General features: G+C 37.4%; 1 protein-coding gene across 3 annotated transcripts in view; it reads right to left on the reverse strand.

The window, feature by feature from the left end:
• The window catches only part of LOC123826144 (desmocollin-2-like), a 32820-nt gene extending 18674 nt beyond the window's left edge, over nt 1-14146 (reverse strand). Inside the window, exons 1-7 of one of the 3 annotated variants that reach the window (XM_045850076.1) lie at nt 13377-13446; nt 7188-7247; nt 6903-6987; nt 5825-6024; nt 4777-4896; nt 2530-2685; nt 1129-1273 (exon numbers count right to left, since the gene is read on the reverse strand). In XM_045850076.1, coding sequence (XP_045706032.1) covers nt 1129-1273; nt 2530-2685; nt 4777-4896; nt 5825-6024; nt 6903-6987; nt 7188-7202 — 721 coding nt within the window. In that variant the 5' untranslated portion in view covers nt 7203-7247; nt 13377-13446. Of the gene's footprint in view, nt 1-1128; nt 1274-2529; nt 2686-4776; nt 4897-5824; nt 6025-6902; nt 6988-7187; nt 7248-13376; nt 13447-13741 lie in introns of those variants that run through there. The other 2 variants (XM_045850075.1, XM_045850077.1) reach the window with 2 other exon arrangements.
• Nucleotides 14147-15373: the final 1227 nt, after the last annotated feature.

Here is a 15373-nt window from a genome sequence, read left to right on the forward strand (position 1 = left end):
GAAACAGCAATGTGTGGTTGCCTCTCACGTGAACCCCACTGGGGACCTGGCCTGCAAACCTGGCATGTGCCCTGACTGAGAATCAAACTGGCAACCCTTTGGTTTGCAGCCCGCACTCAATCCACTGAGCTACACCAGCCAGGCAGTTTGTGGATTTCTATATAAAGTATCCCTTCCTTTTAAATATCTCAGCAGCCTAATATTTTTATATATTTTTTCTTTTATATTAAATTTTTGGGGAGATGCTGGTTAACAAAATTATACAAGTTTCAGGTACACAATTCTACAACAGATCTGTACACTGTATTGTGTGCTCACCAGGCCAAGTCAAGTCTCCTTCCATCACCACTTACCAGCAACCTGACATTCTGGAATTTGATGACCATATCTGTATTTACTGTGTTTAATGTATAATTTTATAAATGTTGATAATATCCCTTCATGGTCTTTTTATTTCTACTAAAGAGTTCTAATTGTTCTCTAACTTTTTTCTATTTGCAGGCTTGTACTTAAATTAAACATATGGGTATATTTTCTTTGAAAATTTTTGGTTTAGTTAAATATTTCTAGAGGGAAACTAAAAAACTACATTCTGTCTTCCAGCTAAAATGATCCATTCTCACAAGATGAGAAAACATTTGTAGTGTTCTCAACAACATTTGTGATTGATTATGCCCAGAGTATTATTGTCAATCATTTAATCACTACAGAACATCATTAGTTCTCTTAAAGGCTAAGACTTCAGTTGCTCAAAGGCTTACTCCTTTTTAGAGTATGTTCCCCTAAAAGTATTTATCTTGAACAGGACAGCAAAGTAACATTTATTGGATAACTCCTACTTTGCAGGCCCTGTGGTTGGCATTCCATGTGTATGATATATCATTTAATTTTCATGACAAACTTGTATATTGATTCCCCATGTTACAGATTGTCAAAATTTTAAAAATTGCCCAAGGCCACATCACACCGCTTGCTAGCAGAAGGGAGAGTAAAATTCCCCCCAGAACAGCCTGATGTGTAAACCCCTTCCCCTTACCAGCAGGATATGCTGCCTCCCAATTTCATAGAAAAACTGAACTACTGAAGGGAAACACCCAGTTGCCACACATTGCTAAAGTGGGTACTCACCAACTCTGCTATGTTCAGCAATTGTAAAAATATAAGTTGTTTCTGTAAAAATTGGGTGATTATCATTTTCATCCTCAACTTTGATTATTAGGAGAAGTGGGCGTTCTGTATCATATCCATCTGGAGTTGTTGCCAAGGCAACTAACTGTGAAGAGGGTAAAATAAGAAGAGCTAAAATAACCTATCAAAATATGATTCAAACTAGTGTTGGCGTTAAGTTACAGACTGTTTAGTATTGCAATGTGAGGATTCCCCCTTGTTACTGAATTTGGAGGTGAGCCTACATTAATGCCACAAAAGGTGGCTAATTTCATGGAGTAGTATAACATTTTATGTTTAAATTTGTCTATTATAATAGCAGATAATTTTGTTTCCCTCACTATTGCTGTATTGTTGTTCAAGAATGTAATGTTTATTTCTTTTTCTAAAACCAGTCTTAAGGATTATTGTATTTTGTTTTGTTTGAAAGTTTTAGGTACATGAATTTTAAATACAATTTTCTTTTTTTAACTTTGGATTCTTCAGATTCCAAATTTCCCATGTGTAGGTTATCTGAGATATTGTCTTACTTTCTAATACTAATTATGACTTTAGGTACACTGATAGTTATATTTAGATAACTGTCTTCATACAATCTTTTGATTTAAAAAAGGGAAATCAGAAATAAAACTAATGAATGGCTGCAAATTATGTGTGAAATACAATTTATTTCTTTTGATTTTATAATATAAATTTCAATTCCAGTTTTCCTCAGAACAACTACCACAGAAATAACAAAACACAGGTCCTTAGAGGGTCACCTTGTGCAATTCCAATCCTAAATATTTAATTCAAAGTCTGCATGCCTGTTCAGTTAATTTGGTCTACTGATGAATAATTAACTAATCCAAAACAGATAGAAAATAATTAAAATTGAACTAAGCTAAAAGACCAATCTTTGTTGGAAAAATCAGTACATTAGGTTAAATTCTTACATTACTAACTCATTTCACCATGGGAAGCTCCCCACACAAAGAAAAAATTGAATAATTTTTCTCAGTTAAGCACTGTCCACAGTCCTTACTTGCTCACCAGAAGTGAATTTTCTCCCATTGCAAAGGGAAAGTTAATTCTAAACTTCACTTACCTCTCATCTCTCTCCACCATTCACAGATCTTTTTTTGTCAACTAAATGACTGTTTTTGAAGTAGTACTTTTTTTTCTTTGGAAAAATAGAGTAAAACTATAATACCAAGAAATTTCTAATGGAATCTATGAAATTCTTTTTGCCTCAAGCCAAGGCCACACTATCAGAAGTGTAGATGACAAACTCAGAAAACAGAAAAGGGTAAATGAATTAAGAATGAGAAAAAAAGTCAAGCTGATTAATTACTAATATAATGTATAAACTTTAGACTTTACCTGAAAAGAGTCGTACTGCTCACGATCTACCTTATGTTTACAATACAGTTTTCCAGTGTCCCTTTCTATATAAAATAAATCCAGGGGTTCTTCGTCAACTCCAGGCCCTCTTATAGAATAGTGTATAGTGTAATTTTGTGCTGTATCAGATTCAATCTAGAAGGTAGATATTGACATGAGACAAATTTTTAGTTCAGCAAAACTTTCATCTATATATTTTTACAATCACATTGCTAATAACTAATGCTGTCTTTATTTATGATTATGTATGGATAAAAGGCAACAAGAAAATAAGGACACCTTATAATTGAGACATTTCAAGAGCAAGGCATGAAGAAAATAATGTAATAGCATCTTAGTTTGCCAGAATAACTAAGGAATACTTTAAAGGCTAAATGGTACCTATATGGACCAAACATCTAACACTTTTCCTGCCTTAGAAAACAAAATATTCTGAGCATGAAAAATTATTCTGTTGCCATTAAAAAACAAAAACAAAAACAAAACAAAACCTGAATTGTTATTTTATATGAGGTAGGGAAAAGTAGATTTACAGTTGTAATACAAATAAATAATATAATAATTAATAAATAATTATACAAGAATAAATTCTCTTTCACGTACTCACAATTGTAAACCTACTTTTGCCACACCTATATGATAAAATATTTGCAATACTACATTTAAAGTGTTCTGCTTACTTGGCAAAAATTTGAAAAATTTTTTCTTAATTATCTTTTGTTATTTGTAAGCATCTTCTTTATTACAGGAAGTGAGTTTGCATGGGTTGGGATGGGGAGGGACAGGGGATAATGACAATATAAATGGCATAATATCCTTGCAAGTATAGTATTCTGGTGCTTGATTCAAAAGCAACTTTCTTCCAAGTTGCTTTCAACCTCTTGGTAAGATCTTGACTATCAGAATGATTAACACAATTATTTTCTAACAATTTGTTTCTCAACTTTAACCTGCTATTCTCTCAGCTGCATTACATTTTTGGATGGAATGTAAAAGAGGATTCTCTCTCATCATTTCAAGAACTCAAGAAACCCAAGTCACAGACTGAATGGTAGTGGCTACTGATAGTGGAAGAAGGCAAAAAGATTTGTCAAAGTGTCCACAAAATGTTAAAAAAGAGAGAGAAAATGTGGATCCAGTGTAATTAAGCAGTAGACTTGGGGATAAGCAATAGAAAGTTGTATGAGGTCTGTCCAGAAAAAGTCCAGCCATTGTTAATGTAACAATGACAGTTTGTGTGACCTGGCAGCCAAGGAGAGTGGATGGATTGCATATGCGTAAACAATAATGATGTTACTCTACTAGTCAGTGGAGGTGGTAGATGCTATTGAGTAAACATGTGTACTATGTGGCCTGTCACATTCAAAATTAGTGAGCCAGTAGAGCAACGAATCTGCATCAAATTTTACATTAAGCTTGAACATTACTCCACAGAAACTATTCAGATGATTCAGAAGGCCACAGCTATGGGCAACTGGTGATGGGCAGCTTCATCATGACAACACACCCATTCATGCATCATGTCTTATGAAGAGTGTTATGGTGAAACATCAAATGGCCCAGGTGACTCTGACCCCTTAAGTTCAGATTTGGCACCCTGTGACTTCTGGCTTTTCCTGTAACTAAAATAACCTTTGAAAGAGAACACATTTCAGACTGTCAATGAGATTCAGGGAAATATGATGGGGTGGCTATTGGAGACTGGGAGAACCTTGTGAGGTCCCAAGGTATCTACTTTGAAGGGGACAGAGGTGTCCTTGGCCTGTGTACAATATTTCTTACATCTTGTATCTTCTTGAATAAATGTCTCTATTTTTCATATTACATGGCTGGATATCTTCTGGACAGACCTCATATGTATCTTCCACTTGGCAGCATTTGGCATTTTATCAGCAATTGTCTTTTTTTTTACAGAAGGTGTTTGGGAGTTTTCTATACCCAGGCTCTGTGACACTCTTGTTGATATGAAAATTCATTAAGGAACCATGTGTTTGAGGTTGTTAGATGGGTTTTACAGTTTTAGTAATGACCTTTGCATCACTGAAACTGCAAAAAATATATGCAGGTATAAAGATACATATTTATACCCATGTATTATAGCCTATGATATGCATACACATTTATTTATATATTCATATACCACTATCTCTTAAATATGCATTGTCTAAATTTTTTTTAAAAGATGAAAACCATAGACTTTCACAGTGAAAAAAGAGTAAATTGTACCTGTTCAAGAAAAAGTGGAAAAGGACCCAAATAATTCTCCATCATTGAGCAAGGGATTGGAGCCCATCTTCTCTTGGCACGCCTCAGAACTGTTTCTTTGGAATCACTTTGCTTTAGCACCTCAATTTAGAAAAAAAGAAAAAATACTAAAGTCAACAACCGTTTTACTCTCAAACTAGAACGTTGATCACCTTCCTCCTCTCATGAGGACCAGCTGGAAAGGTGTAAAACCCTGGAAGTGCTTGAAAATAAAACTAAACATCAACACTGCAAAAAGGGAATGAAGAGATAACTGCCTTGTTATCACAGTCATCCTCTTGAGAAGATAATTTCACGGGCACATGTAAGAAACATGAAACTGGAAGCCTAGAAGCAAAACTGAAAAGCACAATTACTCCTGCCACAACGCCATGCCAAAGATGGAAGGAGAGATATGCAAAGAAAATAAGTAGACTATGTGCCCTTCTAAGTTTAGCATAAGCATCTTCCACTCGCCAACGATTAGGAAGAGCCATGGAACCACCAGAGTGTGTCAGAACAAGGGGAGAAACATGGTGACAACTCTCCCACTGCTACAGTGAGTAACGGCCAATGGTGACCAGAAGTCATTTTGACCTTGGGTGTCACAAAGTAATAAGCATGGATGAGGTCCAAACCTCAACCTAAAGTAGTCATCTACTTTCTAAGACTACAAATTATGCTAAGATAGTGCGAGGCCTCCAGAGGTAGTTTCAAAACTTGTTTTTAAAAATCTCTTCTACAATAAAGATCAACAAATGCTCCTTTGTGTTTAATCTCAGACTCTCATGCTATAGCATCTCTCAATTTCTCCTTTTATGTCCAAAATGAAAAGGAATTACAAACTCTAATTACTCTATGTTGTAGAATCCTCTTCCCTTTGAACAATGTTAAATGTGACATGGTTTTCATTCATCTTCAAGCTAAATTATCCCCTATCCTTTCTGACTCCACATCTTCCCTGGTAATGTTAGTTACACCTGAAGAAAATACTTCATTATACTGTACTTCATTCTGTAGTTCAGTATACCTCTTTTTGATGCTCTAAAATGACCAACATTTTCTTTTCCTCTTGGTTCTCAGTGTTGAAAAGTGATATGGTAAAATTTCTCTTCTCTAAGGACAAAAGAATAGCCTTTGTTGTATAGACTGAACCATCTTCTAAAATTTGGAAATCAGGATCACTTGAATGAATTAGATTTGCAGACTTAAAGCATTCCTTCAGGTTAACTGTAAAAAATACACACAGCAATCATTTGCAAGGTAAAACATACCAACATAGAGTTTTAACAGCAATATACACATGGGGGGCAAAAACATAAAATTAGCTACACTGACACTTGTAAATTTTTCATTTTTAAAGAACATATGAAACTCTATGGTTAATTAAGTTGTGCTAAACACAAATAATACATACATCACTTCTAATAAGGTATACTATATCCTATTAAAGAAGGGACATTTATTTGAAAATAAAAGCTCCATTGTTCAAATATTTTTGCCAAAACCAAAAAGGTTTTCTTTATTAATTAAAATTAACTAGATAGTAACACAAATACATTTGAAGAAGTTATACAGCATCTAGAGGATTAAAATTGGCAGTTATTGAATTAAAACATTATTGAACTCTTTATGTCTATTATTAAGTAGTCATATTCTGTGTTCTCATTGGTCTGATCTTTTCTAATACAATTGAGTTATGTAAAAAAATTAATTATTAAAAAAATAAGATGTGAGAGTCAATGTCAATAAGATATCAAAATGTTTTAGGACAAAAATCCAAAGATAAAACCATTAAACTTAAGAAATAATTTCAATACTATTTCTCAATTTCATAGAAGCATGTTAAAACATACACGATATCCTTCCATTAATGTAAATATTAATTTTTTTCTTACTAAAGCTAAACCTTTTTATCTACTTCATATAGTCATGTTTTTCAATTTAAAAAATATTCCTTTCTTCGGAATGGCACCACATGCATTATATGTGATAATGTACTGTACAAGTTCTAACTCTTAGTTCCAATATAGTTATCCTTCTAAAGGTTACACTATTTTTACAAGATCCTACAAATTAGGATTTCATGTATTTTGGCAGTTTCTTACCTCTACCAACAAATTTCTCAGCATCCAGCTTGGAGGGAACATGTAGTGTCACTTTTTTGCAGGCATCACAGGCAGATATTAAGATCTAAAAAAAACCAATGCAATATTATGCATTAAAAAAGATACTTTTAATGTATATATAGTTTATATAAACTACAAATCTGTATAATTGTAAATCAGTTTATATAATTAACAAAGTAACATAAAAACATACACTAGAGTAAAAAAATCAGAAAAAATTCTATCAAGGGGAAGAATAAAATAATAAACTAAGTCATGGCTCACTCCTTTGCTGAACATGTAAGCACAGAGAATTTCTTCGTGTATTGGGCTTTGTCTTCTATTCTGTAAAATAAGGTTAATAGTAATTTCACAACCTTACTAGGTATACTGAGGAACCAACAACCTGAGCAAGACAGAACTGAAACTATTAGGAAGGTAGCATAGATGTGTAAGTAAAAAAGAGAAACAAAAAATTTCAATGAACCACCAAAATATTTCAATTAATTGTAGATCACCTAAATGAATTACAGTACCAAATCAGTAATAGCTAAATAAAACCTCAGAAAGAATAGTATTAGCTCATTGCCATGGATTGATTTGGAAACTATTTATTTAATACTCCACAGAAACAAGCACATAACTTTAAAATACAAACTTATTTTGAAGGTGCATCTTCTCATTAATGAGAGTTAAGGTCATTTTACAAAAGATTTCACTTAAAAATTTTAAGTGAGTTAGTGATTTATAGTGAACCAATTCCAATACACTATATATTCAAACACACTGGAATTGAACCCCATTCTCTCTGAAATTTTACAATGGATGTTTCTGAAAGATTTACAATTGTTTTCCTACAGTTTGACCAAATGCAAAATAGGTAAAACTAACATTTACATCATTATTTGCAAAGTCCATAATAATAAATCAAAATCAGCAAAATTTGGATAAAAACTTTTATTTCCAATAATCATTAAAGAGTCTTTAATTATCTAATTTTAATTACATATGAAGAATCAGGTAAAGCAGGAATTATATTTCACTTGGAAATTGGGGGTGGACACAATAAAGAGTGTATCCGAACTGGAAATTAAAAGATGAGAGGAGTTGTCACTAGCTGCACAGTAGAGAGAACAGGAGTAGAGTAAGGTGACTGGGGATTCAAGGTGATTGAAAGCAAACATCTACTTATCCATTCACCCAACATTTATGGGTTGCTTACTAGGTACTAGGCACTGCTCAAAGGCTACAGCAATGAACAAAGCAAAGTCCTTGACTTTATTGAAATAACATTATAATGAGAGACAAAAAATCAGTGCACGAAGGTTACATAATGAAAGAGATAAATATTGTGAGAAAAATAAGGGAAGGAGAGAGAGTGACAAAAAGACCAGAAGCTTGAATGAAATGAGGAGGAAAACCGGTTCACCTACAGAAGAGTCTCCCAGGTGGCACAAAAACCTAAACAAAAGCTCTGGACAGGGACTTCACCTGCCTCTTGGACGAACAAAATGGAGGTCATCACGGTAGAGCACAGTGAGTGCAAAGTGACAGATGGTTAAGAGACGATCAGAGGCACATCACGTAGGATCTGAAAGGCCAAACTAAGGAGTGCAGACTTTATTCTGAGTGCAAAGAGAAGCAGCATCAGCTACAGGAGAAATCCAAGAGAGGGAGGATGGCTACTTGGACTAAGGGAAAAACAGAGGAGGGTAACATCAGAGGAGAAGGCAAGAAATGCTGGATTAAGACAACACTTTGGATCAGTGTCCTATATATCCATTCATTCAGGTATTCAACAAATATTTACTGAATCACTACATGTCAGACACAGAGAGAAGTAACAACATGATCTTCACAAAACACTCAGTTCAAGAGTAAGGCATATTTGTAATTTCAGTAAAGTAGGGTCAATGATAGGGAAGTACAAGGTGTTAAGGGAGAGCAGGGACAATTAGCATCCTGTAAGAGCCAGATAATGTCACCTGAAGAGTGGCTACAAGTTACCCCTGTCAAGAAGAGGCAGAGTTTTTATGTTCTAAAGAGAGGAATAACTTATGCCAAAGCGCAGAGATGACACAGACCTGAACATGAAAATCTGGAATAGATGATGCATATAGCATGGGAGGAACGGAAGTTTAAAATGTATTCAGAGAAGTAGGTGTGGACACATTCTGAATAGCTTTAACAACGTATATGGTTCTTATTTCCTAAAGAGAGTAAGACCATGATTTGTTTTAAGCAGATAAATTACATAAGAAGCTTTCCATTTGAATACAGTAAATCTGACCAGTATGGAGAATGAATTGGGGAACGATTTTCCTTCCCAATAATGGCAGCTATGTCATTCAGACAAAGCCCCATGCCCAAACTGAAAATAATGGATACATTCTTCTGTAAGGATTTGCTAGGCAAAAACTGAGGATAAAGCAGGAACACAGAGTGGTAACTAGAAATGACATCTGATCTGAAAAAATTTTACTCTGGTCTTTTGGATTCCACAGAAAAGAGTGAAATCAAAGCACAGGCCTGCCTAAAATCTAAGACAAGAGTTGCCCACATTAATCCGGGACCCAAATGCAAAGCCTTCATTGCGGGGGTGAGCTGGAAATAAATCCCTCGCATGGATTTGTGATCAACATTCATATCACTTGCTTGGTCCAGAAACCTCATGCCACTAATTAACATAAATTCTTGGCATGTGACCAAAACTAAAGATGCTGAAAGACATTTGACCAAATTCAATAATCACTCAGATTTTTTTAAAAAGGACCCAAAATAGGAATCGATAAGTACTTATTCAATATAATTTTTATATTGTATTATACACACAACATCAATGGGAAAGCACAAGTAGTGGCCACACTAAACTCAAAAACAAGACAAATTTTCCAAGCTCAATATTTACAGTTAACATCACATTAATGTCTATTAGGCAAGAGGAAGATATTAGATAGCATATGAATTGGGAAAAAAAGGTAAAAAATCTGTATTTGTACTTGACATGATTATTTACTTGGAAACCCCAGCAAATCAACCAATAAATTACTATAAAACAGTAAGAGAATTTCAGTGAAGGAGCAGCAATAGCAATTAAAATATAAAAATCATTAGTATTCATACATGTAAATAAAAGCAGTTAAATAATATAATGGAAGAAATCATTTTCAAAAATAATAAAACAGAATGTCAAGAAGCAAATATAATATGTAAAACTTATTTGAAAAAAGTCTGAAAATATTTCTGAAGAACACAAAAGTAGACTTTATAAAGATTTATCTTTATTTTGAAAAAGAAAGTAGACACCATGAATATATCAATTTCATTAAGTTATAAGTTTTATGATCCTAATAAAAATCCCAACAGTATTTTTTCTGGAACTAGGCAAGTTGGTATAAAAGGTCATAACAAAATATCAATAATTACTAATAGACAAAAAATTATGAAAAAGAAAAGCAATGAGAGGATATTAGCCCTAGCACATAAGGATTGTACAAAGTCTCAATAATAAAAATAATAAAATATTAATACATGAAAAGCTGAAAGAAACTAGATGCATACAAATTGGAAAGGAAGAAGTAAAACAGTTTCTATTTTCATTTGCTATAACTGCAGACCATCCGTAAAGGTAGTAACTTTTTGTTACATTCACCAACATTCTATGAATTTCCATTTCTTCACAATCTTGGCTACACAGCATGCTGTCAAATTTTTGGATATTTGTCAAGTAAGAAATGACATTTCAATATAGTTTTAAATTCATCATTTCTTACTATGAATGAGGCTGGAATACTTTTATGGGCCTTTTTCATTAATTTATAGGAATTTCTCATATCATGTCCATGTTAGACTTCTTGATTTAGAAGAACACTTTGTATATTAGATTAACCTTTAACAGTATAATCTGAAAATGTTTTTTCACTTTGTTAGTTACCTTTGACTTTGCTTCTGATGTTTTTGTTTCATTTGGTATAAGTTTTGGCCAGGGACAAGTGTTGGGTGTGTTCTATTACAATTAATTTTCTCAATTTTAATGAATGGCTTTTGAAATCTGAGTCATAAATAGGCCTTAACTCCAAACTTAAATAGAAATTGATCATTTTTTGTTCTGTTTTTCTATATGGCAGCATATGTTATATTTAAATCTTTCATCTGTTAGGAATTTTCTGTGTTCTGCATGAGGTATGGATTCACCTTTATCTTTTCCCAAATGACTGCCTAGATCAAGTACTACACGTGGTACAGTATTGTGTATGTCCCTCCTCAACGAAGTGTTATGACATCTATCATAAAGTAGCTTTCTACCTAGCCATATACAACCTTTATGGAGGGAAGAGAGAGTGCATGCTAGCTACCAAATTTAAAGAGTCATTTAAACTTTCATCTGGCAATCTCATTTCTGGTAATCTACTCTATTGTGACACCTGCCCATACATGAAATAACGTATATACAGGCTGATTCATTGAGGCATTATTTATAACAGCAAAGAGGGATAGCAGAGGTGATGGATAGCAGTAAAGATATTCATGAGCTATTTCTGAATGCAGATTTAATGGGACTGAATGATGGATTAAGGGAGGGGAACAGTGAAGAAGGAAAACCAAAGAGTTTCCAGACTTTTTACTTGGGGAACAAGGTGTGTCTCGGTGTCATTTATTGAAATACAGGACACTAGAAGAAAAGTAACACTGGAAAGAAAAATGTTGTATCACACATCATAGTAGGAACAGAGATATAAAGGCCAATTGTGCAAAATAAATTTACACCTGCATGGCATTTTAGGTACAAGACCTAGAATAGGAAGTCTGGTTCTGAGTGGTCAGGAATATCAAAAGAAAAGAAAAGAGAAGTGAATTTCAAGAATAAAGGCACAATGTACTAGGTGGAAGTGTATAAAACTTGATTTGGATTTAGCAATAAAGTTGTCTGATTGTCTGAGAGAGAAAAGCTTCATTGGCGTTTAGACAAAGCTAAAGTTCAAGTGGTTAAGACACCTCTCAGGCAAGGCAATATCAGGAAGTGGGGATAAGCTGATTTGTGGAATGGTGAAGGATTCCTTGGGTGTATCTGGAGCATGAAACGTAAAGGGTGCCCCCCAAAGTCATGCTCATTTAATAACATCTTCTATTCAAATACTCTATATGCATCTATCCCACTTGAGACTCACAACCACAACCACCAGCTGAGGCCAGCAGGCCTGTGTAGAGATCCATCCAAGATCCATCACCAGAACACTAGGCCTTCCTTCCAGTTTGAATGTAGCAGAATGAGGGGTGCAACCAGAGCCTGTGCCCCTCCTGTCTCCATCCCACTTCTGATCTGTCCTGCTTTGAAGCTAAGGAAGGCCACGCAATGGGTATTATAAAATGTATTTATTCACTTAGAACCACTTTCTTCTAAAGAGGATCTGAGACAAATGCAGAAAGTTCTATGTAAGTACATACAAAGCAATTCTATTTACTGCCTGTGACTAATCACCCCTTCTCCATCAAAGAACGACGGCCAGTGGTGTAAATAGAGGTGGCACCTCTATTAGGAATCTAACCAAAATTTATTCTTTTGCTACCGACTACATATTTTGTGACTGGTATTTCATTCTTGGTTTCCTCAACTGCAAAATGTTAACAGCTGTGCATGTGGCCTTTCCTGTGTTATTAACGTGCCCCAGGCATTTTGTTAAGGGTTTGGAGTCCACAGAGTTCTAAAGACCTTCTAATAATCGTAACTACAATTTCATTATTTAAAAATTTAAGGAATTCGCTTTCCAATGAGAGCGATAGAGAAAGGCAAATAATCCCAATACTTCAACCCCAACCCCAACCCCAACCCCCCCCAGCCCAGTCCCCCAATGCCAGAAGGAATCTTCCCACTCTCTATCCGCCAGGCTGTCCCTTTGTCCTTCCGGTTTGACTGGAGTCTCAACGTCAAAAGACACCTGAGCTACCTGAGCACTTTCTCGCGTCCGGTCTAATTAACGTTTCTCCTTTCAGGAGACCCAGGAAGTCCGGTCCCAAACTTTCCCATGGGCTGCTCCCTCGCACTGGATTCTGCGCCTTCCGGTCCCCACAGGAGATTCCTGCTAGGGAGGGTGGGGGAGGGTTGTCCAGCCCCAAATTAGGTCACCCCCTTCCGCTCCCAGCTGTGGGTGGGTAGGGTCTTCGCTATTGTGTTTTTTAAAGTGGGAAGAAGGGCAGGGGGACAGAAAAATCTAGATGCCTCTGGATACAACAGATCTGGATGATCATTTTCTCCAAAATTAAGCGGAAGGTAACCACACATGGTGACAAAAATAAAGAAAAGTAATCTACAAACGCCCACTTAGAGCCCCCACACACACACACAAACCCACGATCCCCCCCCCTAAAAGCGCGTAGTTTTTTCTTTCACCCAAAGACCGCGCTTTACGTCGCGCCCGCGCAGAGGGTCCCGGCTTCAGTGGTCTTGAACCCTCGTGGAGGCAGAAGCTACAGAACCTTTCCAGGAAAGAGCCCGGGGCGCAGAGGTGCAGCGCTAGCGCTCTGTGCTTCATGCTCGTACCCAGAGGCTACGCTTCCGGATGGGCGTTTGCCGCTCCTGCCTCCGTCTCTACTTGCCTGAGATGATTATATCTACTGCACACACTTTTCCCTTTCCCTTCGGGTTCGCGGCACCCAGGGCACCATCCTCTTTCTGTGTGCCTTCCCCCACCGCAACCAAATCCACTTCTTAGTGAGTTTAGTTAGTGAGCCCAAAGCCCACTAACTCTGTTTTGCCCACCACCCCTGCTCTAAGTGTCCCCCTTGACGCCCAATGGATTGGAGCCCCCTCTAGGGAGCCGGTGGCCCGAGCAGCCACTCACCGTGAGGGTCAGCAGGAGCTGCCAGCAGAGGGCTGAGCTCAGGGAGCGCCTGGCTGGGGTGGCCGCCATGGGAAGACTCGGGGCAGGTCGCGAGCCAAGACACACGGGGGCCGGAGTGGGAGGGATCCGCGAGGCCAAAGGCCGCGGCCGGGGCGCAGGCTGGGCCAGCCGCGCAGCAGGACTGAGAGGCGGTGCGCGGGAAGAGACGCCTTTCTTCTCCGTTTCTGAAGCCTCCGCTTCTTACACAAGGGGCTTTTCCTCTAGCTGAGGGTGGGGCTCCAGATGCGTCCGAAACAAACCGATCGGCCCCTCCTTAGTATTTTCCTAAGTCTTTATTTCTTTGAGAGCGCAACACGTAGGAACTCCCTGTAGCCGCCACCCTTTCACCTGCGATAGGTGATTCTCACCAACGGACGTCACCTTTGTACCCCATCTGCCTCCCGCCCCGGAATCCACCTGCAGGATTAGTAGGTAGCCCTGCCCAGCCTAAGCCCTGACTGAACAAAGACTCACTCCGGGAGAGCTCGGGCCGCGGGAAAGCGCGCGGGTCCGAGCGCGATCTCGGCCTACGCTCCGCCTCTCAGACCCCAGCGGGTCGGGTCCTGGGGTCAGCTGCGGACCTTCAAAGGCCTCTGGCCAGCTGCAGACGTCTGGTTTTATGTCCCAGCTGCTCGACGGTTACACGACTGACTCCAGGTAGACTATTGTACAAACCCTTTGCTGAAATAAATTTATTCCAGGCATCCAAGTGTAGTTCTAACAGGGTTTTCATCTGTGCATACACCTTTCTTTGAGAGTCTTGGAGGTGTTTTATTAGAAATCTCGTGGCCTTGCCCCGGCTCGTGTGGCTCAGTAGACTGATGTGGGCCTATGAACCGAAAGGTCGTTGGTTCCATTCCCAATCTGGGCAAATGCCTGAGTTGCGGGCCAGTTCCCCACTTCGGGGCATGCAAGAGGCCACCAGTCAATGTTTCACATATGGCTGTTTCTTCCCTCTCTCCCTCCCTCCACTGTCTCTGTCTCTCAAAATAAATGAATGAATGAATGAATGAATGAATGAATGGAGTTTCATGGCCAATATGACAATGACACAAGAAAATGACCATAAGTTAAAAAAAATTTGAGATTAGTATGGAAAATTCATTACTTGAGGTCCTAAATGTTGACTAAATGTGGGCCACTACTGATTTTCTCCAAAATCACCCTTTGTCACAGTTAAACCCATCCACTGGCCTTCTTATAACTTATTTCTTAAATAAGACTCCTGGACATCTACTGGAAATTTCTCCCTTTCCTACCACCAAAGCCAGAGTTCATGGTGAAAACAAAAAAAAAGAAAGTAATGGGATAAAATTTGCCTTTTGACTTGAAGTATACTTAAACGAGATGAATTATTGCAGCACTTAATTTGGAAGATTAAAACATAAAAGCAGTATGCTGTCAGCTTTTCAGAAAGCAATGACAGGGCAATCTGACTCATCCTTCTGCACTTGTTTTCAGTTACTGACTTAAACCAGGAAACTCTGACCACAAAGGAGAAACTCGTCTGTTCCATTTCATTTAGTTTGTCTCTTCAAGGATGTTTGGAGAAACCTGTGTGAAAAGCCAACCGTGCATGACCCTCACGCCATT

The sequence above is a fragment of the Phyllostomus hastatus genome, unplaced genomic scaffold (genome assembly GCF_019186645.2).
Source record: "Phyllostomus hastatus isolate PE091 unplaced genomic scaffold, TTU_PhHast_1.1 phas_contig_80, whole genome shotgun sequence".
NCBI classification, from domain to species: domain Eukaryota; kingdom Metazoa; phylum Chordata; class Mammalia; order Chiroptera; family Phyllostomidae; genus Phyllostomus; species Phyllostomus hastatus.